The sequence below is a fragment of the Cyanistes caeruleus genome, chromosome 16 (genome assembly GCF_971803275.1).
Source record: "Cyanistes caeruleus chromosome 16, bCyaCae1.hap1.1, whole genome shotgun sequence".
Classification (NCBI taxonomy): domain Eukaryota; kingdom Metazoa; phylum Chordata; class Aves; order Passeriformes; family Paridae; genus Cyanistes; species Cyanistes caeruleus.
The window spans coordinates 317,861-343,022 of NC_141716.1; the positions used below are offsets into that span (position 1 = coordinate 317,861).

A 25,162-nucleotide genomic window follows, 5' to 3' on the forward strand; every position below is an offset into this window, starting at 1 on the left:
GCCTTTGTGGTCAGTAGACTGGCATGCAGCTGGGTTTGGATAGACTCACAGACCAGCCCTGGCAGGAGCTGAGAGATAAGTTAGAGCCATACAAATCCCTGATCTTCATTCTATGAAGATCTGAGAATCAAGTGTGGCACAGTGAAACACCAGCTTCCAGTTATATCATTTTCAAACCAAAGGACACCAAATAAGTGCTACAATTACAAAAAGACTGTGCCCAGGCTCCTTGTAAAGACCTGTCCTTTGCTCTGAAAGCACAATGTTTGGTGTGTGGTAACAGCCAAGCGTATTTGGGTTCTCCTTGCACATTTAAGGTCTTTGTCTGTTCTTGGCTGTAATTTCAGTATGCCTGCTCTGTTTGGAATGATGACAAGAGTACATGGGCTCAAAAAAGTTGTGCAATAGATCTTGTTTTTACTGCCTGTTCTCACCACAGCAGGAAGGAGTAAAGAGAAGAGAGGGCTCTCTTCCATCTGGGAAGGAGGGTTGTACAAAGGAAAAAATGAAGACAGAAAAACCCTGTCTTAGGGACTTCTTGGGTATGTTGCTGTTTTGTAAAAAATTAAACCCCCTTACCTGTGCATTTTAACAAGGCCAAAAGCAGTTGATTCTTCCCATCTAAAACAGTGAAGAAAAGAAATGCTGTAGTCAACGTAATACCAAGGTAGATGTGATTGCAGCTGGTTAACAGTTTCCTCATTCCCCAAAAATCCCTGGCACCTGCATGGCCATATCTATTTACTCTGGTAGCCCTCACTTGCACAAAAATGTTCATGGCTGAAGAAACCTAAGTGTAAAGCAAAGAATTTTACTGGCTACATGCTCTGTTAACTACCAATTACTGGAAACAAATTGCATTTGCAGATGAATCCCTAAGGAGGTGATTCTATGCAGTGCTTCACACTGATCTTTAAACATCAGTCTCATCTCCTGTTTCAGTTCAACCAGACTGTTCAACAACAGTTTAGGGTGTTGTAATATCTGATTAGCCCTGACTTCAATGATTGGAACATACCAAGCATCTCTTCATTTTCTAGAATGGTTTAAAAAGCACAGGGAGACAGATGAGTATGACATCAATCTGAATGGGCTGATGAAATAAAGTAGGGGGAAAAGGTTCTTTGGAGCTGCTGCACAGGTGCAATTTTACCATAAAGCACCAGGACTCTGCAAACCGTAACCTGTTCTACCTGGTCTTCTCTAGAGCCCAGGACAGCCTTATTAAAAAATGAGTTAAAATTATGAAATCAACTGCTAGATTTGATCAAGATCTCTTCTCCTTGAAGCTAGTACGTTTCCTTAGTTACAGACCTTCCACATGTTTCTGTATGATGTCAACAAGGTTCTTGATGCGCAGTGGAAGGTTCCATGGATCTTCCTGAATGCTGGCTTGAATATTATTCCGGCACCTAACTGTAGTTTCTTCCTTCTGCTTAAATTCTAGAAAACATGGAGTGTGTTAGCCATTTAGGAAATGGCACATAGAACTAAGAGTAGCTTAGGAGCTATAATGTGAATACGGATGAAAGCAGAGATGCAGTACCAATAGCAGTAATTAGGAATTCAAAAAGTCCCCACATAGAACTAATAGAGAGGGCAAAAGACTATTCCCATAGTTCCATTATTAGCAGCCTCCCTGCATTGCTTTCAGGATTGTGGGCCGGGTTGACATGCACAGTGCAGGGAGCTTCTAGACACAGAACCCCTCCTTCCTCTGCCTTTAATGACCTGCAGGCAGCTGTACTGGGTAGATCCAAAGAATAAGATCAACTTATGGCTGCAACTGTCACATCCTGTAATACTGATGAGAACTTCTGAAATATCCTGCTTTCTTTCACCTGATGAAAGCTACCTATTTCATATTTCATTTTTAGAATGAAATTCTATAAATTTCATAATATTCATTTCATATATTTCATTTATAGAGTAAAAAATTTATTCTCCATGACTTAGCTATGTAGGTAAGCCAAACACCCCATTGTTGGTGATGAAGTGCATAAGCAGACAGAGAAACAAACAAAAAATTATGCACAGCACCAGAAGAGCATGCCAATGTCCATCCATCACAAAACAGTATCTGTGGTAGCTATTAGACAGACACTGTGGTCCAGGATTCCAGCTGAGTGTAAGCAGGGCTTGTCTGCTCTTCAGTGTGATCAGTTAACTAAAGGACTCTCTCAGGGTAATTAATCTACTTTTAATAAATGAGATTCTGTTTAAGCAAAATAAAATAAATGTCTATTATTTCTTCACTTCATTCCAAGGGTGCATGGAAAGGCTAACATTCTACACAAATGTGAATGTGTTCATAGAGATGTACATATAACAGAACTTCAAGGAGTTATTTCTGGAGTCAAGAAAAAGGAAAGCAGGAAAAGATCTCTAGTTCTAGAGTTTGCCAACATAACTAAAAACCAGAGCCTATGAGAGGTTGGAGCTTTCACCTCCTGCAGCACTTGAGGTACAGCAAGAGTAGTAGGGAACATTTCCGTTTTCAAGTGGGAAAGGAAATGCGGCAAATATTTAGAAAATAAAATCCTGTGTATTTCAGGCAGAAAAGAAACCACATCCTGAGCCCCAAAACCATTAAGACTAAAGAGTAATCATGCTCCCTGAGGAAAAAGAAAACATGGTATCATTTGTTTGCTCTCCACAGGAATCAGTTTTCAAAATAAATGCAAGGATGAGTTTACTCTGGCAATCATCCATCTGAAGAAAAACAGAGTAAGTCATTAAGCAAACTGAGGCAGAACTTTTGGTGCCTTGGATCTCCCCTGGTCAGCCCCTCATCAGCTTATCAGAGCACTCCACCTTGAATCTGACTATCCTTACTTTGTACCTTTTCAAATATGTTAACATCAAAGCGGGGATTTGGGAACTTGTGAAAGAGCTTTGAGAATTGAGCAGCATGTAATAAGAGAGGCTTCTTTGGGTTGCAGAAGGAATTCCAATGAAAATGACCTCTTAGAGGTACAAAATTTCCGTGGTCAGACACAGTACCTGCCTAATGCATGACTGGGTAGACTGTGGCCATATGTGTGGCCATAGCACATATGCTTTCATGTTAAGCTCTTAAGTCTTTGAAATCACATGATTAAATCCAGTCGATCTATTTCTTTACCTTGCAAACTGTGGTCCATGGGAAAGTGCTTGGTTTCCTCAAAGGCCTTACTTATTCCTGGTCCTTTTAGAAGTGCATTGATTGCATCAACCTACAATTGTATTGTTATCGATCAGTGTCAGTAAGACTTGCAGAAGAAAATCTGAACTGAACTCTTGTGGGAAACTGCTGAAGCACTTGCACTATTTGTGTAAGGAACAACTTATTATACAACAATTTTGGAACAACTGACACACAGCAGTGAGACTTTGTAGCAATGAACTGGCCTCAAAAGCCTCTTAACATTTAATAACAGCATTCTGCACAACGATGATCTACATGCTGATGAGGTAAGAGAATAGCAAACAACTCTGGGGTTACACAATATAAACACATCTGCATGCTAAACTTGTGAGAACAAGTTGAAATCAGCTGAAATCTGCAAATGTAATCCATTTATATCAAACAAAATATTAGAAGTTTGTCGTTTTCTTCATGAAAGCTTTTTTTCCCTTAGTCTCAAAGCCTTAGGTAAGGCAAGTCAGCATTGCTTATATCACCAGGCAACTTTAATAACATAGACAAAAGTGATTCATCAAACTGTCCTATAATGTACTTACTTACACTGTAACCCAAAATCTCAAAAGTATGCCTTCCTCAAAATATAATTTCATAACACAATTTAGTATTCCAATTTCTTGATTGACATTAAGAGAAAAAAATTCTGTGTAAAAGTAACACCTTCCATACCTGATTAAAAAGGTGTTCCAGACAGCCATGAAGTTTGTCTTGTTTGTCTAAAGGTATCCTCATATCATTGGGAAGCTCATCTCCTAATACAGGAGAAATTAAAAGCTTTTAACTTACAAACATGATCTGTGATGAGGCATGGGCACACCTTCATCCTGGTGTGAAGTAAATAATGATTGGTGCATTATCTCCAATTCTTAAATCAAAATACTCATTATTTTCATATAATGCAAGAATCCAACAATTAAGGAAACTTATCCCTGCCTAATACCTCTCCCATGCTCCAAATTTACTGTGGTTTATTAGGAAAAGGCAAATCTGTATCTTTATGTTCTTGTGATTAGTTTTGAAGAGACCAGTGCAAATTAAATACGCAAGTGCTTATAAATCAGCAGACTTCTCAGCACTGCTGAAGGAGCGGGCACGAGAAGGATGCCTGTGACCTGTGCACACACTCACCTGACCCCATCTCATCACTGCCCAGGTAAGAGCTGTTGCTCCGCACGCTGGTGTAGGACAACACGGAGTCCCGGTTACTGTTACACTCACTGCAAAGGAGAGCACAGAGGGGACTGAACAAAAGCTGTCTCCACATTCAGGCACCCACACTGCTATTCTGCCTTTATTAGCACTGTCCCCACAAACTTAGTTCTGTGAAAATTAAATGACTGTAAGTAATGACATACAGAACAGTCATTAAGCAAGGACTCCGGAGCAGGACTGCCACAGCATGCCTTCTTCTATTTGCAGTTAATGCTGAATGTGTAATACATCACCCTGCTTCTGGAAATAATGAAAGCAGACATCTCCACTAAACTTTGCTACCAGTTCTCAGAGTATTGCAGCATCCAAATCCAGCATATAGGGAGGCTGCAGTAGCACAGATACTGGAGGTGAGAGAGAAAACTTAGGGAATCTAACCCACTTGAGAATTAGGCACTGCAGATCCTATAGTGAAGCAGAGGAGTTGTGACAGTGATCTCCACACCAGTCTTGGCTCATGCACACCTGGAAAATTCTAGACTGAATCTCCTCTCTTTAAATTCACTTTAACTATTCTTACTGAAAGTAAACAAAAATACTATGGATCTCGGGCTGTCTCCTTCCAGTGAAGTGACAATGACAGTGTTTTGGGTACAAGCTTAAAAAATTCTCTCTCACTGTCTCTGCCTCTGATGTAGTTTTTAACTGGGATGAGAGAAAGAAATAAGAGCAACTGAAAGTACCCTAACTGGGATTCTTGCTGTTCTTTTTCAAATCTAGTATCAAATCTGTTTTTTCCCTCAGGAAGATTAGTATTTATGGCAACTACTCTGCAGTACAAACTCTTATGAACTAAACTCCAAATGATCCCAGAAAAAGAAGCATGGCTATTGCCAAACAAGGTAATTTCTTATCTTCAATTTGCTTGGGTTTGTAGCTGATCAATGCTCTTTTAAATCAAAGACCTTAAAAACACATTCCCCCTTGAGTAACTAATCTGTAATATATGCTTAGTTCTCTGCCTCTGACTAATAAAGAGAGGGCAGAATAATGTTTCTCAAACTTACGTGTAGAATTCTGGAACAAGTGACAAATCCAGAGAGACTGTGCTATCACTTCGCTACCCAGAATAAATTAGCCTCAATTACAGAAATTTGAACTACAGGAATATCCTATTAACATGAAAGAAATACAGCACATTTTACTCAGAAAGCTCCAAAGCACATACCCAGACTGAAATCTCACACAACAGAGATGCTCTAGATCTCAGCACTGCAAGTGCTTGTTCTATTTCTTTATTGGCTTTGTATTTGTTGTCCTTTGAGGCAATCAATATTCAAACAGAAAAGACCCCAAGCAACCAATCTTACTGGCCCTGTCCTGAGCAAGGGACTGGACTGTGCATGCTCAAGAGACCCCTCCCAACACAAACTGTTCCTCTTTGGCCATTCTGCAGTCTTGCACGGGTGGCACCTATTGTTACTGGTTTGAGTGCCCAACAACAGCAAGTACAGCATCAGGACTGCAGCAGGGATGTTACAGAGACAGATAATTCATTCAGGTCCCTGGAATCCTCCCAGCTCTCCAGTCTTGCTAGATATGCAAAAATGGCCAATTAAGGATGTTAAATTGCAGTGATCAGGCATGGCCACAACTTGTTATCCCACTTATTCTGAAGCTGAGATTCCAAATGTTTCCCCCCAGAGAGAACTGGGAGTGATATTCCCTTTGGTAGCAAGTATTCCTGGAGAATCAGCAGTCATGTCCCAAAAAGATTTTGAAGCCTGAATAAACATTTCCATTTGTGGTTTCAAAGGCCCATTAAAAATAAAAATCTCAATGTCCATTTCTGTTTCTCAGTGTCTTAAGACTTTCAGGAAAATTGTCTGGAGAACCGAATGTTAATACCAGCTATTTTTAAGACCAAGCAGTCTGAGAATTCTGCTGGACTTCTATAGTTTCTGGCAACAGCATACAGAAAGTCACACTAGACCTATTTATTTTATTTTATTCAGTTTTCTAGAAGCCTTAGTATTTTAGCATTATTCTGAGGGAAGCATTTTTGCTGTGTATGTCTCTAGGGTAAAAAATGTAATGAATACTTATGTGAAGTGAATACTCTACTAAGTGAATACTAGATAATTGACTGGAAAACAACCAGTTTGTTAAATCCATACTGGGATCAGAACTTTGAAACATTGTATTAGTAAGGTAAAAGTGGCACAATCTTCAGACTCACCTATAGGAGTCTCTGAAACTCATTGTGTCATGTCCAGAGTCTTCCTGGTCCTCATCAGAAACTTTGAAACAGACCTTCTTGACTCCACCATGCTCAGCTTTGTCAGGATCACTGTCTTCTGTTCCCAGGGAAGGCGAGGATGTCTCCTCAGTAGATGGTGCCTCACAGGCACCAGCTTCTGTAGGTTCTGTTATGGTGGACAAAAGTCTGCAGAAGCACAACATAGAGCTCTCAGTCCAACAAATAAACTGTCATGACTAAGGCTAAATGCAGCTATGTGAAATTAGAGCTAACTTTGTGAGCACTTTACATAGATCTGATCTGAACATGCTCTGTTTGAGGCCATCCCCCCCTTGTCCTGTCACTCCAGGCCCTTGTAAAGAGTCTCTCTCCATCTTTCTCGCAGGCTCCCATCAGGTACTGAAGTCCACAAGTAGGTCACCCCAAAGCTTCTTCTCCAGCGTAACAATCCCAGTTCTCTGAGCCTTTTCTCACAGCAGAGCTGCTCTGTCCCTCTGATCATCTCCATGGCCTCCTCCGGATTCTCTCCCACATCCTTCCTGGGCTGGGTATCCCAGAGCTGGAGGCAGCTCTGCAGGTAGAGTCTGTGACCTGCACTGGGTAGGGGGGCAGATTCCCGCCTGGTTTCACCTGCTGCCCACACTGCGGGGAGGAGGCCAGGATGCAGATGGCCCAGGACTGAATGATGCTGTCTGTGCACACTGATAGCTTATGTCCAGCCTCTCATCCACCAGCACTCCCAAATCCTTGGCACATCTGCTTTCAGTCCCTTTATTCCCCAGCCTGTGCTGCCCTAACTAGGTGCAGCACCTTGCACTTGGTCTTGTTAAACCTCAGGAGATTCCCATGAATCCCAGTTCCCAAAAGGTCCTGTTACCACAGGTACCCTACTTCTGTAAGGCATAGCTTAATCACTGTAACCATGGTGGCCTGAAAGTCCTCACTTTCTTCCTCCAAGGCACTGGATTTCTCCTCCTCAGCTCGCTGGCTCTACCCAGCAGCTACCACCCTTCTGTATGCATGTGGGACCCAAGGCTCCATGTGCTTTCCACTCAGGTGAAGTTTTGGTCATAGGCTGCTTTTGGCAGAGATACAGTTAATTCTTTTTCCATTGGCTGGTAGGGGACTGTTGTGGATTTGTGCTGAACACAAGGCTGATAATACAGAGACGTTTGTAAATTTTTAAAAAAATCTTTTTCATTTCTTTTTTCTCTTTCTTGATTCTGCTGCCCTTCTTTTTGTACATTTTTCTCTTCACTCCTGGATTTCTCAGTCTCCTCTGAGCTGAGCTCCTTGGGAATATTCCCTCACAGGGAATCTTGTTTATCACAGTCCTCCAGGTCAGGACAAAAACTCCAAAGCCTGTTAGGATCTTGTTTCTTGTGTTTATTAGGATGTTATCACAAAACTTGGCAGGTCTCTCCAGACTTTTTGCACAAGTTCAATTCACTGCAATCTGACTCATTTCTTTCTAATGGTACAAAATGGCCTTGTGGCTCACTTTGTGGCTCACTTCGGCTTTGAAAGCACAAAATGGCCCTGAACTACACAGTTCTTCTATCTTTATACTCATTCTTATCCAATTAACAATAGACACATGTATTATTTTTCTTAATGACCCAATGACCCATCACCTGTGTGCTGCACTGCGGCATCTTCTATCCAATCACCTACTATTATCCAAAAACCTCTAGAAGAAGAACATGAAGAAGAAAGAAGGAAAAGAAACAACATTCTAAATCCTCCATCTTGCCTTCTGCTTTCTAAACTATTTTTAACTCTTTTTCACCCAGTGACTTAAGAAACTCTCTAATCTACACACTCACACTTTTAGCTATTTCTATCTAACTTTAACAGTTGTTTTCATGTATCACCAAGAAAACATACTCATAAATTTCATATTGTATGAAATTCAGTGTTTTTCTGGATCTCAGAGTATCAGAAACAAGCACACACACACACTCTGTGTCTCAGACTCCAACAATGTTTTTTTTATTGCTGAGCTTACAGAGAACTTTTCTGCCTTTTCTGCCCCTTGTACAGCCACACTGGAGAGGGGGCTGATGTGGGAGACTGTCAGAAGACGCAGCCAGGACAGGTGACCCCAACTGATCCAAGGCAGATTCCAGATTGTGTGACACCACGCTCAGTATATAAAGTGGGCAGAAAAGGAGGAAAGCAGGGATATTTGGAATGATGGTGTTTGTCTTCCCAAGTCACCATTCTGCAGGATGAGGCCCTACTCTCCTGAAGGTGGCTGAACACCTCCCTGCCCATGGGAAGCACTGAATGAATCCCTGGTTTTGCTTTGTTTGTGTGCAGCTTTTGCAACACCTGTATAACTGTCTTTATTTCAATTTTTATTTATTTTCAAATTTCAAGTTTTCTCACTTTTATTCTTCTGACTCCATTCCTGATGCACCTGGCAGGGACTGAGCGAGTGGCTGTGTGGAGCTGAGCTGCCAGCTAGGGTCAAACCATGACAGTGCACGATGGGCTATTCTGTTTCCTGGAAGTGGCTGTCATCAGCTTAGGGCATCGTACAGCCTCCTCCCACACAGCTCATCCCCGCAGCCCCTGCTACCAAAACCTTGACTGTTAGCACAAACCACAGACACACTGCTCCATCTTTTGTTACTGTAACTAGGAGACCTGTCATGATAAAGAAAGAAAAACAAAAAGAGGACAAGAAACCACAGGTTCCATAGAGAAACTGGCCTACAATTACAAGTTTTGCTTAGTCTGCCTTATGATAGACAAAATCTCAAGGGCTCTTGGCAAGAAATAGATTCTTATTTTGGAATATATAGTAAGAAAAACAGTGGCTGTCAAATTCAGGTAGACTTTTAGAAACAAAGGACAATAATACAAACACTGGTGGATCTGCCCAGGAGTAGATTTGACAAAACCACCAAGGAGCCATCATCCAAGGGCAGGTCTGATGAGGCAAGTAAAGAGGATGACAGCTGGAGCTGACACCACAATGTGTTTTTGGTGGTTTCTGCCTCAAGTTATGAGTTTCTTCCTCCAGTGCATACAGGATTTTGTACTCACTTATTTATCTGAATGACATACTGCTTCATTTCCTTCACTGCAATGTCAAGTTTGTTAAAAAGGTGCAAGTAGGAGTCCTGCATCTCCCAATCTTCCTGTTTCAGCAGAAAACTGAGTCCCCTTTCTTTCCGAATTGTTCCTCCATTCTGCTGGCCAAGGCTACCATCAGGATCTCCATCTTCTGGGGCTGGACATCTCCAGGATGGTGCAGCCATGGTGGTGATGCAATGCTGAGTATATGAGACTGGATTTAAGGTACCTACTAAACATTAAAGGATCCAGTTAGTATGGCTCTCATGACTTTCCCCATTCCATCCCAGTGATGATTGTTTAGGATAAGTGAAGTTTTAACAAGAAAAACTAACATTTCACAAAACAGTTTTATGTAATTACATTCTATGAAAAAATCATTCTGAAAAAAACCCAAAGAAGTTGGGATTTTTTTCCTGGCATGCAACTAGATATTTTGAATTTACTGCAGGTCAGAAACTGGCTAAATTATGGAAGTAAAGTCCTATGTTTACATGTATACTCATACAGACAACATAGAAGCTCTCTAAAAGCATTTGTTGAAAAGTTATTGAATCTGGGTTCTCAGAAGTCAGTCTATGCTATTATTCCAGCTCTACAGACATTTACACTTACACACACACACATACATATAAAGGAATAGGATTCTGTCCTTACAGAAGATAAATTAATTCTTTTTCATTTAGAATTGCTGACAGTTTTGGTGCAGTACTTTGCTAACTGCCTTAGCTCACATTAAAAATACTACTGCCCAAGCAAGCAGGGCTCCTTTATAGACCTCAATTTGAATAGTCAATGCCATCGTTCAGAAGGTTGGTTAGTCTATACTTCCCTCTTCCAAGAATTCCTGCACTCTGACCTTCACAAGGCAATGAATCAGAAGCATGTTCAGTGAGATTATGGTAAAGGAATGTTGGAACTCAAATAACCAGATTGTAGAAATGCTGCATCGCAGCAATTTATCAGAAAATAGATCCCCTGACAGAGTAGAGACTTTCAACTCCAGTGCATGGAATTTATTTAGTAATGAGAGTAGAAAGCAGCAGTACAATGTGATTGACTTCAGCTTTCCCCCTGAATGAAGCACTAGCACTGTCATCAGTCACTTTAGTCAGCAAGTCACCTCTACTAAAGGTAGCGCCCCAGCCACAAAACTACCACGAGATCATGCCCAAACAGTTTAGCTAGCAAAAACACAGTACCTGAAGCCTCTCTATGCTTAAAGCCATTACTTTTTCACAACACAAGAAGGCTTCCATTTAACTATAAAATTTTAAGGAGGAAGAAAGGGTACTGTCAAGACTGTGTTTCCTTGGAACTTATATTTGACCTCGCTGAGCAATGGAAAACCACAACTTTTTATACACATGAAATCAGTATGGAAGTTGAAAGTTAATTATCACCTTGCTCTGGATCAAGACCAATAATGGAAGGTTTCCGTCCAATGCGAATACTGAACGATCTCCCTGCTGAGGTAGAGCTTTTGGGGTATGATACCTCCATGAGGTTAATATGGCAGTTGGTGGGGCAGAAATCCATGCTGTTGAGAGAATGTGGTTCCATAACAGCTTGTTTGAAGGCTGGGCTCACCTTCGTTTTCAATTCATCTGCAAACTGGGAGAAATAAAGTAGGTGTGTGTCACTGCACACAAATTTGATGCAATACAGACAATTCTTTTCTCTTCCTGCCTCCTATTCCAGAAATCCAGGAATTCATATTTCTGCTGCAGCTGGAATAACACATTCAAAAAAAGCTCATAAAACAACAAAGGAAAGCAATTAGCTAATTAGATATACCTCCTAGCATCTCTTTTCAGGCAGCTCAGGTAACTGCACAAAAAAAGCACACTAACTTTGTTTCTTTACACCATGATACACTGTAGTTACATTCATGTTAAATAAGACACACATCAATCTATTCTCATATTTATTCATTAATACAGTGGAAATGAACCTGCAACAATATGTTTTAATCCACATCTCCGACAAGCAGAAAGGAGTGATTTACAGACAAGGTATTTTTCACTCAAAACTTGCAATTTCAGTAATTTGCAGAGCTGTTCACGTGCCTCCAAGACACCCACCCTGGAAACAGTTTGGATTCATTAATGAATACTAAGACCCCCTTAATGCAATGAAGTATTGTCTCAAGACTTCACCAATAAGTAGTAGTGCTGTACCTCTTGATAGCTCGTGAGCCTCCTGCTAATGCTCTCCAGCTTAGTGTCACAGATTTGCCGGAATTCATACTGGGGCATGGTGGCCACGGCACTGCTTAGGGATATAAGTCTTTCGCAATTCCTTACGAAATGACTGTCCTCTGTAGCAAAGGCCTCTAAAATCTGAACAAAAAGACAGGATGTCAATGATATGAGTCTTGACAGGGAGGAAAAATACAGTTTTCTTCCATTCAGGGAGTGGCAAAGCCCCATGGTTGAATGTTCTGCCTCCAAAGCAAGCTGTCTTTATTACTGCCTGAGAAATACTAGTGTGTCTAATCCTCAGACTCATATACCATTCCTTAAAACTGTTTAGAATCACAAAAGTGGATCAAAATATCCACTGTCCAAGCTACCTGCTCTAGCATGCTGTTATGGGACGTAACAATAACATTACTGGGATGTGACAAACATTCACTATTAGCTCATTTTTTCAGAGATGACCAAGCCACTCAGCACTCTCTGCTCCTTTCCAATAGCAGCAGTTCTACTCAATTCCTGTAGCAACCCATCCAGCCTCTCAGATAGGAAAAAGCTGCTTGATTTTCTTGCAAGGTAAAGCAAATTCCTGCCTGAATAGATAAATCTTAAAGATCAGCAGAGTGTATGTTACCAGGCAGAAAGATGGAGGGTCCCCTCCATCTGTCTCAACAGCTGAAGTCCTCGAAGCACTTGCTGATTTGCTATATATATATATATATATATATATATATATATATATATACATATACCAAACAAGCTAAGCTATTGTAACTCAGTGCATTCTAATGAACAAAACTCTAAGCAGGCTGAGAAGACCAATGTCAACCTCAACTGAAGAGCCAAGCCCACAGCAGCCAATAATAAGCGATATTATTAGTTTCTCATCCTGTTTAGGAACAAATCTGACTATGTATGTTTCCGGTACCTTTGCAGTGAGATTGAAGCAACCTTTTGGTTCCACAATTTTCTCCAGGACAAAGGATTTGATTCCTGCACTGCTAACATATTCATACACCACCCCATGCTCCAGGTGGGTGTTATCCACAGTCAGGCTGATGAGAGGAGTTTCTTCACCGATTACCAGTGGAGAAAGAACAGTCTGTGGTGTCTGGGCTGGAATCAAATTAAGTCATTAGAGGTGTCTGGCAGCACATACAGTGCAGTGAATACAGGCCTGCCCAGGCAAGAGAAATCTGCTGAGAAGAAGTATTTAATGCAGAGACACAATCTTTGGCTCAAGGAGCATCTTGAACTGTATGCTGCTGGAGACTGAGAGAATATTCTTAGGAAGACATCTGCTGTTGGCCCTTAATGGAGACAGTGACAGAGTTTTAGATAATACACATACTCCAGTTCCCATTCTGATACTCTTCCATGTATGTGTGCACATATCCATGCTCAGGACACTACCTCTAGTTCTGTTCTCAGATCCTAGCAGAAGCTTATAAGGGAAGGGATGTTAATCTCTAGGTCCTGTTGTCTGGAATAACCCTCCAGAAGACTGAGATGTGAGGGCAGGGATGTGGTAAGGAGGTAACATTTTTTACACAAAACAATTCTGTTGTCACTACAGACCAGATTCAAGTTCCAGTCAGACTGAGATTTGCCAGGTAGTTGCTCACACACTTCTACCAGTTCTACACTGCTCTAGCTGTTGCACTGTGGAACCACTTTGTGTGACAGTGAGATTATCAGCATCTCCAGACCTTACATAGGATCTGCACAGAGGTGCATCTGTTCCTGAAGAAGCTGACAATGGCATTCAGAGAGTCTGGGCTCAATCCTTTGGATTAAATTTTGCTTTAGTAGTCTCCCTTAACATCTACTTTTCCTAATAAGCCCTCAACATGAAAGTGGAACTGCATATTGAGCTATGCTTTCAAAAGTTGTAGGAAATACATCCACATCTTTTCCTGACACAGTGGTAACATGCCTTGAAAACTTGCTCCAGATCGAAGTAATTTAACATCCTAATCTTTAATCAAAAGTAACAGAAAATCCAGATTATTCTAGGAGAAGTGATTTGCAGACCTTCCCTCTCTATCAGCTACTGCCCCTGAATGTGTGGTTTGCAGGGGCTACTAAAGGATTCTAAAAATGCTGAGTCTCCTCATTCCTGTAACTGGCTGTCTTGTAAAGAGCAGAGAGTCACAGGTGCATGGTTTCTATGTGTATCTCAGTTTTTCCTTCCTCTGAATAAACTGCAGCAAAGAAATACTTCCTCTGGCAGACCTCATTCAATCAAAAAGCTTTGCTAAGATAAGAGATATTCTACAATAATAACTATACTTTTTATTTCTACTGTGGTTTTCCCTCTGAAAGCCCCCGAATTGTCCCTAGGTTTTCTTTCCCCATGAGAATCTTTACCTGATTCCTGTTGGCTGCTTTGAAGGGGCTCCAATTCTGCATATCCTTCTAGTGCAGAGTTGTCTTTGCTGGAGCCTGGGTGACTGCCACTCAGACACACAGGGGATGCTGCTTGCCGAACTCTGTCCTCTTCAGCATCTTCATGTGTTCTGTACACCCACTGGTACAACCCCTTTCAAGAGATATAGGCTTCAGCTAGGACCTCAAAATGCCAAATCTCCAAATATTTGGACTACAGAGATGAATCTAGCCATCAATTCTGTATCTTCTAAGTAGGCTGAAATACCAACATTCCCCAGCTTTTCTCTGAACTTCAGAGAACATAAAATTTAGATCAGTAGCTGTGTAAACTTCTATGGTTTGTAATAATTAATAATTTTTAGTATTGTATGCATGAAATGGCTTTCATATTATTTGTAGGTGTTTTGCAACTATGGCAAATGGAATCAGGTCCCCTCAGTGATAGCAGGACCCTGGCATAGAAGGAAATGAGTCAAAGCAAACATGTAGATGTTATTTTTCTGAATATTTAGTGAGCACAAAAGCACAGGAAAAGGGGAGTGCAGAAGAAGGGCAGTAATTAATGTACTTCCTTTGTGCATTCATACCAGTGCTTCCTGCTGCCTGGTCCTATAGGCTGTGAAGTGCTCCAGAACTTCCTTGTAATTTCCATGTGTTGCATTATTCCCATTAACTTTCAGAATACACTGCCCTGGATGAAGACCTACGGCTGCAGCCTCAGAACCTGAGAAATAGTAGGAGAGAAGTTAGACAGAACTGCCATCTGCCCATGGATGAGAATACTGGAAAGATTGCAAAAGCTTTCTGGTTAGAAAAAGTAAGAAGAGCTGGGTCAGTCCTGTCATGCCTTTGCTAACTAAGCCTTTGCTAACTAAGCCTTTGCTACTATTCAGAGAGCTTTGTTGTGTAAGGATAACATTGTGTATCTATTCTTTGTGTTTTCAGCGTTGCTGGGAAAAACCGCAATCTCCTAGATCTAAATGCATTCATGCTAGAAATTGACATTTCTGTGGGAAGTTGTTTGGGATTTTTATAGGGTTCTCTGTTAGCCTTATGGTTACATTAGCTGCAGTCTTGCTTAAGTACAAACTGTTATATTTGTTCCAGCCTCTTGCACCTGGAAGACGGGACACTTGCATGTCACACAATTTGTCACAGAAAAAGATATGATGTCAAATGTAATTTGTCTTTTCCAGGAAAAATCCCAATAAAGGACAATCTTCCTAGTTGCAACTTCCAGCTTGTAATCCAAACTGTGAAAAAGTGGTTCTAGGTGCTGCTATGAAACGGTGCAACAAATGCATGTCCTTAGGCATGCCACGTGTGGGTGCTGCCTAAGCTAACTGCACTCAGCTGAGACACACATTTGTTCTGAAGGAAGTGGTGTATGTCTAAAACGTCATATTTTCTGCATCTGCTTAACATAAAGGTTAAAGCTGTGCTTTACTTGTAGCTCAGTTAATAGTCAGGTACAGATGTAGTAAATATCTCTGTCAAATTGTGTATCCTCCCTTTAAAAAGTTCAAGGAGAGCAGTTTGCCTCTGTCTTATGCTGGTAATTTGTAGCAGTATATGCTGGTGTAAAGGGAGAAGTAGTCTCCAAGTCTTACTTCGTGATGTACAGATTGTGTTGACCTGTCTACCAAGCTGCTGATCCTACAGCACCTTCAGAACCCAGTGACCCAAACTGTGCATGACTACAGGCAAAAATACTGAGCGAGCAACAAACAGCATTACCCCTTAACTTTTTCTCAACCATCTCTGTTTTACGGGTTTTTTTTTCCCTGTGGCTGTTAAGTTTTACCTTAGTAGTCTCAGAAGAAACAAGGGTAAGGTCACTAAGCAAGTCCATTTCTAGCTTGCAAATGCTAAAGTGATAATGTCTTCTAAAGAGTCCATGGTACTGTGCATTTCAGCATTCAAGTTTCTTCCACTGTGGAATTAAATTATTTCTTGTATTCTGTTGATGGGATTAGAGACCAAACACTCAGTTCATAAGAACAACACTGCTTGTCTTAGATTCTATTTAGATGATAAGCAGTTTGAGGCATCACACATTGTTCTATGACTATGTCAGTGTGATTCTCATCTATCACAGGTTCTTGTCATTGTGGTCACTAAATTTGTAAGAACTTGCATAGAACACGCTGGACAATGAAACCTGGAGCTGTCTTTGTTAATATATATACATACACACACTTTATACAGACATGTATATGTCTGCCTATTCAGCTGTACTACCAACTTAACTGTACCACAGTTTGTACTTACCTCTTCCTACTGCGTGAACATATGGTGGTGCTGCTCCCCGGATCTGAAAGCAAAGTGCTTCAGGACAATCTGGGATTTTAATAATCCTGCAGATAAATCAAGGAGAAGAGAAAACATGATTTTAAATTAGGCTGCCAGAGTTCTGGGCAGTTCTTAACAGCATCTTTCCTTGGTATTCACAGCTGGGTTTGGATGAAAGAAAGCATCAGCAGTTTTAACAAATAAATAACAAATAAACAGACTTGCAAAAATATACTCCATCTTCAATGTCCAAGACAGATGGGAGATTCTATTTGCTAATTAAAATTTGGCACTTCATAATTTATTGCATCTTTAAGTGAACAACACTTGACAGTAACTTTCTGAAGCATTTATATTCCCTTCAATTTCTATGCAAACTTCAGTGAAGGTGTGCTGACCTATACCAGCAGAGGATTTTTTTCCCCACTAAAAAATTTTAAAAAACAAAACAGACTGGACAAGACATAGTGGACTAGAATTCAGCAACAAATGTTCACTGAGACATTGAGTCCTATGGCACATTCTATACAGAATCTTATAATACACAAGACACTAACAGGGCCAACTCTCATTAGAAGAAACAGTACAAGACTGAAAAACTGTAAGGGTTATATTTTTATACTCATCCAAAAATAACTCAAGTTTTAATGGGTGGAAATAGTTTTCCCATGCACATAATAGAGTGTGAGAATGTCAATCCTTGTGATTCAGTTTTGTTTGTGCACAAGGAAACCAAAAGTTGTCTGCAGTACAAAGAGAACACAAGCCAACATCTCCTGGCAGCTCAAGGGTCATCACTAAAACAAGCCGTGACTCATGTACCTCTCATTTCTGTCATGTTTTCCTATTGAGTGGCTTCTGCTGTAAACAGCGAAGTGCTTACACAGGTTTCACTACAACTATAGAAGTACTTCTTAGTAACTGACATTTCTCAATAATCTTCACTCTCTGCCCCTCTTGGCACTTACTCTTTTGATTTGGTGGCTACCAGAAGCCTAAGTGGCCTTCGTGAGCAGAAGGACTGGGATAAGATGGTTTCCACCTCAGCAAACGGGCGTAGGAATACTAAATCCTCATTGATGGAATAGATTTTTCTTCCTGCTTGCAGGCCAGCCATCTGCAAAGGGAACAAACACCACAGAGCACCTTAGATCACTGGCAGCAACTCTGAAAGCTCAGGCTTCAAGGTTCAACTGTTCCCTACTTATGGACATTCCTAGGATTACTTCCACATGGAATACTCTATAAGTAGTGTTTGTTCACCAGGTCATTTGTCACTCCCCCTTAAAGTTTTCCGCATTTGTAGAACAAAGAGATTTCACCAGTATCCTTAGAAATACGCAACTCTACAGATGGATCTTAATTCGCAATGGATAAATCTTAGTATTTTTGTGCTACAAATTTTAAAAGGACTTTTAAAGAAGGAGACTATAAAAAAACAAGGGCGGGGGACACAGCTGAAAACTAGGGGCCCATAAGACTGGCTGTGATACCCAGTGAGATGCACACTTCTCACACCTTGGGCACAGGAGCTGTGGACAGTTTTCAGCGATCAGCCTTGCAAAACCAACCTATACCCAGTCACATCAGTAAACATAACCTGGTTTGAAGCGGTGATAAAAACTGTCTCTGCTTTAAGTGAAATACTAGCTCTTCATCAGCCTAAAAAGCCATAAGATTTTGATTTTAATCCCTAGGTTTTGCACCTAACTTTAGTTATTTGGCAATGGCCAGATCCAATGGCAAGACTGAGATGGCCTACTCTGCCCACTGGACAATAGCCTCAAACATACCCCTTGATGATCTCTGCCAGTTAAAATGTAACATAGCAACATTTGGACTAGGTGTTAGGTATCAAGTACTCATTAAAAAGATTATTAAATATTCCAGATTAGAATTCATATAACTTCAAGGTTCAGCAGTTGGGTTTCCTTCTAAATGTGGCAAACCCTTTTCTATTCTGCCTAGAACCTACTGACAAGTTTCTTGACTTGAAAAACGGAGGTCCACACAGCACTACTCTCACATACACTCTGTCTCAGGGAGATGCAGATTTAGTTCTTTGCTGGACAAGTATTATTAGAGCAAGTTCAAAAGATGGTCTCATAGTCCAAATTATCTTGAAAGATCAAGAAAAAATTTTTTAGAAAATGGTGTGCTGCCATTGTCCTCAGACACAACAGATTTTCAGGTTATTTCCCAAGCTTCCACCCAAAAAAAGGGCAGAGGATTATCTGGCAAGCAGTGGTTCACAGCACAGGTTTAGAAAAATAGCATTTTTGCGCAACTTATGTTGATTTTGAGCACTAGATAAAGCATAGGATTGATTTCTTTGGTGACCAAAAATCAAATGAGAATCAGGAATACTGAAATAATTTCATTCTAACACTAAACTTCAGTTCAAAATTCCTTCCCGTGTGATATTCTCAACTTGCTAAAACCAGTCTGTCCACTTCAGCTATTTCCATTAAGCAACTTACCCAGGAGTTATTTGTAGTCCAAAGGAGTAACCCACAAATTTAAATGTGGACATGCAAAAATTCTGTAACAGTTGTCCAGGACTTTTAATTAGAACCTCTGTCCTGTGTGTCACCACAATTTACTGTGTAACCCTTGACAAGTCATTTAGTCCTCTCTTATCTTCATCAGTTTATCTGTGCCTTATTTTGTTAAATGGAAGATCACACTGTGTTACCCACATAAGGATTCTGTAGGGCTAAATGGGTGATTAAGAAATGCTCAGATCCTATGACATTTGGACCATCTATGTGCTTCCAAGAAACAAAGCAAATACATTCTGTAGAACTCCTAAAAAATACCATGGAAAGAAATGACTGTGTGCTTTTTAAGGGGAAAATACAAATCTAAAAATACAGCTTTCACACAAATAAACATGTTTCCTATGTTTGCTATCCCAAAAATGTTACTTTCCCTTCATCCTTCAAGTTGCTAAGGAACCTGAGGTAAGCTATCATCACACAGATACTGCTCTCGTCCTATCACTTACCTACCATATTTAAAGTCCCCCAGTAATGTCGAAACACTTATCAATTTACAGAAATAGCTTATTATCAGGAATTGTAGAAGACAGCCATCTTCTATTAGCTGCCTTTAAAGGAAACAGATTTTAAAAGGATGGTTTGTAACTTTTCTAAGTACTGAAACATTCTTAGATACCAAAATGTGAATGCAAGGTCCTACCTCGGCAGAAGACTCTCGTCTAACTGACTTCACCACAATTGCTTTGTTCTTTTCTTCTATGTCAAATCCATAGTCATCTTCTTCTGGTAAAATCTTAAACAGAGCACAATATTTACACATATTTATGCTTCATAAATATGGAATTCACAGAAAAGGTGAAAACTGGAGATGAGAAATTAGACTTTTCATTGCAAGCCACAACTGATCTGGACCTCTGTCTAAAGATGGAAAAGGACTACCAGATCATTTGGTCTGATCGCCTACACAACATGAGCCATAACATTTAATCTTAGTTATTTCTGCATCGAGTCCTTAATATATACTAAAGCAGATTTTCCGAAGTTACTCAGGTATGATCTGCAGTCTTTAAGAAGTGAAGGATATATTCCCACCCTTGAGAGTTTGTTCCAATGGTTAATCAACTCTTCTTTTGGAAATTACATTTGGTTTTAACTCCTAGCCCTTCATCCTTCAATAGATCTTTCACATTTAGATTATGGAATTCATCATTATTCAGTCATTTCCATTGGTGAACGTACTACAGATTGAGTGTAGTCATTTGTTTTTTTTTTGGAATACATCCCACCTACCTGATAATGAATCACCTGAGTACTTCTCAGTTTCAGACAAATTGCAGATCTTAGGCCTACCTGTTACAAATCTAACTACACATACATAATTCTACAGCATAATGGCAGTTGATGGCAAAAATTCTATCTGACCAATGAGAGAACAATTCCTGACATCCATAAGCCCTTCCTCTAGAGACAGGCACATAGGCTTTGTGTAAGGGGAAGAACACCAGCTCCAAACCCTGTGCTCAGTTTGTATCTTATGTGGTAGACAGAAGCCTTCAAAATTCTTGGTCCTGAATTTCTGCTTCCTCTTGTTTGCACTGAGGTCACACAGACCTGCCTTACACATATTCTTTAAAATCATTTCAATCATGACAAATACACATTTCACTCATCCTTTTCTAGCGGTTTATTAACAATGATTGAAAAGCTTAACAACTCACTTCCCATTACAGAAAATTAAATCAAGCCTAGCAACTGGTAGAAGGACAAATGGAAAGTCTAACTGATAAACATCTTGCATTTGAGTAAACATTGTGTATTTAAGAACCATCAGATAAACCAGAACTGATTTAAGAGGAAAAAATAAAGCTACTCATAATCTAGCACGTCATGGGGGAAAACAAATTACTCAGAATTGTTTCCTTGCTTCTGATGATTTTTGCACTATTTTAAAATACTGTCCTTTTTCCTTTAAAGTCAATTCCATCAGATTATAAATGTTGTCCTTTTACAGGAAATCACCTTGGGGAAAAAAAATCAAGAACTAGAGTAATTCTGTCCTGCAGGAGCCATACAGTCAAGTTAAGGTATGGCAAAAGATCTGGGGAAAAGTCCTTATTCAGGTGATGTTCAGATTAGAGGATGCATAGGAAAGTAAAAAGACTGAAAGGTAAGTTTTACGTATTTGGCTATTTTAAAGTATTTTCAGAAACAATGTTAGTAATGCTTGTCCAACAAAGGACTTTAGAAAATTAGGTAAATTGCTGGTTAGATTTTTAATTCTGCAAGTGGAATGAGCTTCAGCCCAACACAACACGTACTTTTATCACTTCATATTTGGGATTCAATGGAAAATGTCTAGGCTACCTCTCTTCTCCAATTTGCACTTTACATTTGAAGGGACTATTCAAATTCTACTGTTGAATTTTGAAAGCATTTTGTGAAATAGACATTTAAAAACCTGGAGGCTTTGATTTGCCCAACTTCAGCTGCCAGCAGCTATCTCTTGGGGTGCAGCCACCATTTCTGTGCATGAAGGTCTTTTACTTGCTATTATTTTTAATAGCCTACCTTGGTCTGATCATTGGTACAGCAAACATGAATTGTTTGAAAGCAAAGAACTAAAACATTTTAAAGAAAACTGACATGCATCAACATTAAGAACTTCCTGTGCTGGAGACACCCCTTATGAAAAGGCAGACTATACTAAAATATTCCATTTGCAATACCTGGAGAAGGCAATGATTCATTCTTTATTATGAAATAGGAACACCCTGCCATTCCACAGCTGAACCCCATTCATCCTTGGGGAGTCCAAAGCTATTAACTAAATTGCCACCTGCAAGAACTATTTCTACACCCCTGAAGCCCAATCACTTTTTGGAATGTAAGGCAGCAGCTGTTTAGTCTTGAGAGACAATCACATTAACAAATGAGACCATTTTAAAAACAAGCATGTTTAATCAAAAACAGAGGGCAAATGTACTCAGAACACATGCAAAGAAAATTTTGGCAGGGGCAAGGGAAATGTGATCTGCAGAGATGAAAAGGTGTGCCAAGAATGGCCTATTACACCCCTCTCACACAGCAGCAGGACCTCTCATCCTGTCCAGTGGGGATACTGACACTGGAAGAGGCAGCACAGCAGATCAACCACCATTGCCTGAACCTGGGTCCAGGATGCACATTCTCCTCTCACATACTTCCCTACACCCTCCAGCAAAACCCTTCTCTGCTGGACACACCTGAACAGCCTGACTTGGGTAATAATCTCCTCAGAAGCAGTGACTCATCAGACAATGTCAGATCTGAGCATTTCAGAAAATTGAGGAGGTTTCTTTGCCTAACTAAAAAGTCAGAGCTATAGAAGTTGGAGATACACAACAAAGCAGATCAAGAATTAGTAGCATTTATGCAGTGAAGAAAAAACCTAGCTACACGTGCAATTGCCCATTTTAATTCTACTCCCCCATTATTCTCCTCTACTATAAAACAATATCATTTGAGCAGAAATATCAAGGTTTACATTAACATGTTTCTTACCAGAAGATTCTTTCCCAGGATGTTTTCCACGAGCTTGAAGTCATTACGCAATTGTTTGCTCTTGGAACTGGTGCCTTCCATCTCCTCATCAGCATAAAAGCGGAAATATAAGGATTCATCCTTAAACTCACTTTTCTCCAATACTGGAAATGATATATATGAAATACATACATGCATTTATATCGAGATTAAAAGAGAGAAACAGAGAAGAAAGCTAAAGAAAATCCTAAATATTTTCCCAACCTTTACAGAACACACACCAGATGCATCTCTATCAGTCAGTTCCTCAGGTCTGTTTCTTCAAGCTAATTCTGTATTTTAGGACAATAATTTTCTTCACAGTGCATAGTAGCTCATGATATGATGTGAAATCCCTGGCATGCAGAATTCATATAAAATGCAAAAGATCCTCTTGGAAAGAAGATGCTACCCAAAACCTTACCCTCTCTTCCTACATCCAAATGAAAATGGTAAAACATAAAAGGAGCAAAGAGGGGTAAAGGCGATATTTAAAAGCACGTTAGGTGTCCACACAGACTAAGGGTGAACCTTAAAAAAAAAAAAAGAGAAGGAAAAAAGATCTACAAAATTCCCAAAGGCATGAAAAAATTCTTAACCAGTTTTTCAAATATGACACCTGGGGGCTTCAAATAAAAGCAGCAAGTGATGAGCAACTCCTACAATCAATATCTACTTATGATAAGGTCTTCCTTGGCAAAGGATGCAATAAATGCCAGAAATTTGCATGGGCTCAGAACAGACCAAATTCTTTAAAAATTACCCCAACTATTCTTACATTATTATTAACTACTATGCAAGTTCTCCATTAGTTATTTACAATAATCTGATCTCAGAAATGCTATTCAAAATACAGTGAGTAAATGTTATCTATGACTAAAACGGCCTGTTTCATTTGACAAACTATGTCTGCTCTTAGGACTTGCATATTCTATTTCATACTGATACAGATGTGATTTGTTTACTTCCCCTGTTTAAGGAAAGATGATGTCTAACTTTGAATTCAGCACTTCAGATTTGGATGCCTCAGCACTGAGGACTGTGTTTGCTATCCAAGAAGCAAGAACTAGGCAATTTTACTTAAGAACTGATGTTTTTGTGTTTCAGGCCAGTACTTGGCTTGTGCATTGCTCAGATGGCTCTGGAAGAGATGCAGTGAAAAACCTGCTCCTTCTAGCTTGCCTGATCCCTTCAGTGCTTGCCATAGCTATCAGCAAGGGGCTTCCCTCGGGAAGGCACCAGGCTCAGCCATGTATTAGCTCCAGGACTGTGTTCTGTGTTTGAAGGACCTGCAGAGATGCCTGCAAACCATGTACTCAGCATGTATGGCACAGCCTAGAAAAGCTAATCTGACTGACGTAAGAGCTCATTTCACTGGCTGGGGGAAGCAAAATTGATGCATTACCATGATGCATGAAGCCATTATTGCAGAGTCCCACACCCAGTGCGACAGCTTCCTCCCGAGTCTGACAGTCTCCCTAGGAACAGGAGAATAATGTTATACCTCAGATGATTTTCTAAGCGAAATTATTCCCCATTCCCCACTGCATAACTTGTGGCTCTGAAATGAACAGGATGATCTGTGCAGAGAACAACAGCAAGCCATTAAAACAGGTATCTCATTAACCACTGTTTGCTCCCCCAGACAGCATCTCTCCCTCCTACAGGAACCAGGGGAACAAGGACCAGCAATGGGGAAAGATGCCATATTATCTCAGTGCAAATATTTTTTACTTGAAATCAGAGTGCTGGACTTCAGGACTCATTACTCACAGACAACAAAACTCCTTCTTTGACACTGAGAGATCCCATCCATATTCAGCTCAAGGGAGAAAAAGCTAAGTATGTGAACTCCAAGGGTCAGACAGGTTAAAACTACAGTGGCAGTTTGCTTAGACAGCAGATTACAAAGGCTTCAGTTTCTCTCTATCTGAAGTGCAGTCGTTCAAAACAGGTACCAAAGGTGACTTGCAAATTTACAGACTTCCCTGAAATAGCAGCCTTCACCTTTACATCTACAACTCAGTTAAATACAAGAAATGCCTAGTTTTCTCGATGTATTTGCTAATTTGCAGCCCCAAGTGAATACTTTACAAGCATGGCTGTAATTTTTAGGCAAACAAGTAAGCTTTAAATAGTGCTGGTAAAAATCAGAAAGCACTACTGGTCTTACAGAGATTGTTAACACTGGTCCCTTGATGTGAGATGAGCAAAGGAGAATCTGGTGTCTGCTGTCTCAGTGACAGCAACTGCTCAGCTCATTCCAGCAGGGAGGGCACCTGCTGCTTTAGCAATAGAAGCAATTTCAGTCTGTTACTTTCAGTCCTATTTAGCGAGAAGTTGTATCCTACACAAGTATTACACCTTTTCTCCCCTCCATCTGAAGAACTAGATACCCAAAAGCTCTCACAGCAGCTATAGGGAAGTGTACTGACTTTGTTTTAAGCAACCAAGCACCCTCTGATTTTGTCAGCAGAACATCAGTCCAACTTCAAATCCTGCTAAGGTGAGCAGTAGTTATTTGCCAAGCAAATGCTGGCAA

General features: G+C 40.2%; 2 protein-coding genes across 8 annotated transcripts in view; one reads left to right on the forward strand and one right to left on the reverse strand.

The window, feature by feature from the left end:
* Nucleotides 1-25,162, forward strand: part of LOC111938406 (uncharacterized) — an 89,873-nt gene that overhangs the window by 41,691 nt on the left and 23,020 nt on the right. The window contains exons 1-3 of one of the 2 annotated variants that reach the window (XR_015276904.1): nt 5,141-5,238; nt 14,950-15,086; nt 21,074-23,180. Coding sequence is in view for 1 of the 2 variants with exons in the window: in XM_086852527.1 (XP_086708653.1) it covers nt 14,950-15,086; nt 21,074-21,112 (176 nt within the window). In the remaining variant the exon portion in view is untranslated. Of the gene's footprint in view, nt 1-5,140; nt 5,239-14,949; nt 15,087-21,073; nt 23,181-25,162 lie in introns of those variants that run through there. The other variant, XM_086852527.1, reaches the window with a different exon arrangement.
* PREX1 (phosphatidylinositol-3,4,5-trisphosphate dependent Rac exchange factor 1) overlaps nt 1-25,162 on the reverse strand; it is a 129,522-nt gene that overhangs the window by 10,936 nt on the left and 93,424 nt on the right. For 3 of the 6 annotated variants that reach the window (XM_086852442.1, XM_086852440.1, XM_023940126.2), the window contains exons 15-31: nt 24,026-24,098; nt 22,603-22,745; nt 19,763-19,855; nt 17,530-17,678; nt 16,541-16,626; nt 14,857-14,993; nt 14,249-14,420; nt 12,807-12,994; nt 11,861-12,022; nt 11,084-11,294; nt 9,651-9,909; nt 6,576-6,782; nt 4,313-4,401; nt 3,854-3,936; nt 3,125-3,215; nt 1,315-1,443; nt 580-621 (exon numbers count right to left, since the gene is read on the reverse strand). In XM_086852442.1, the coding sequence (XP_086708568.1) occupies nt 580-621; nt 1,315-1,443; nt 3,125-3,215; nt 3,854-3,936; nt 4,313-4,401; nt 6,576-6,782; nt 9,651-9,909; nt 11,084-11,294; nt 11,861-12,022; nt 12,807-12,994; nt 14,249-14,420; nt 14,857-14,993; nt 16,541-16,626; nt 17,530-17,678; nt 19,763-19,855; nt 22,603-22,745; nt 24,026-24,098 (2,314 nt within the window). Of the gene's footprint in view, nt 1-579; nt 622-1,314; nt 1,444-3,124; nt 3,216-3,853; nt 3,937-4,312; nt 4,402-6,575; nt 6,783-9,650; nt 9,913-11,083; nt 11,295-11,860; nt 12,023-12,806; nt 12,995-14,248; nt 14,421-14,856; nt 14,994-16,540; nt 16,627-17,529; nt 17,679-19,762; nt 19,856-22,602; nt 22,746-24,025; nt 24,099-25,162 lie in introns of all 6 variants that reach the window. The other 3 variants (XM_086852441.1, XM_086852439.1, XM_023940125.2) reach the window with 1 other exon arrangement.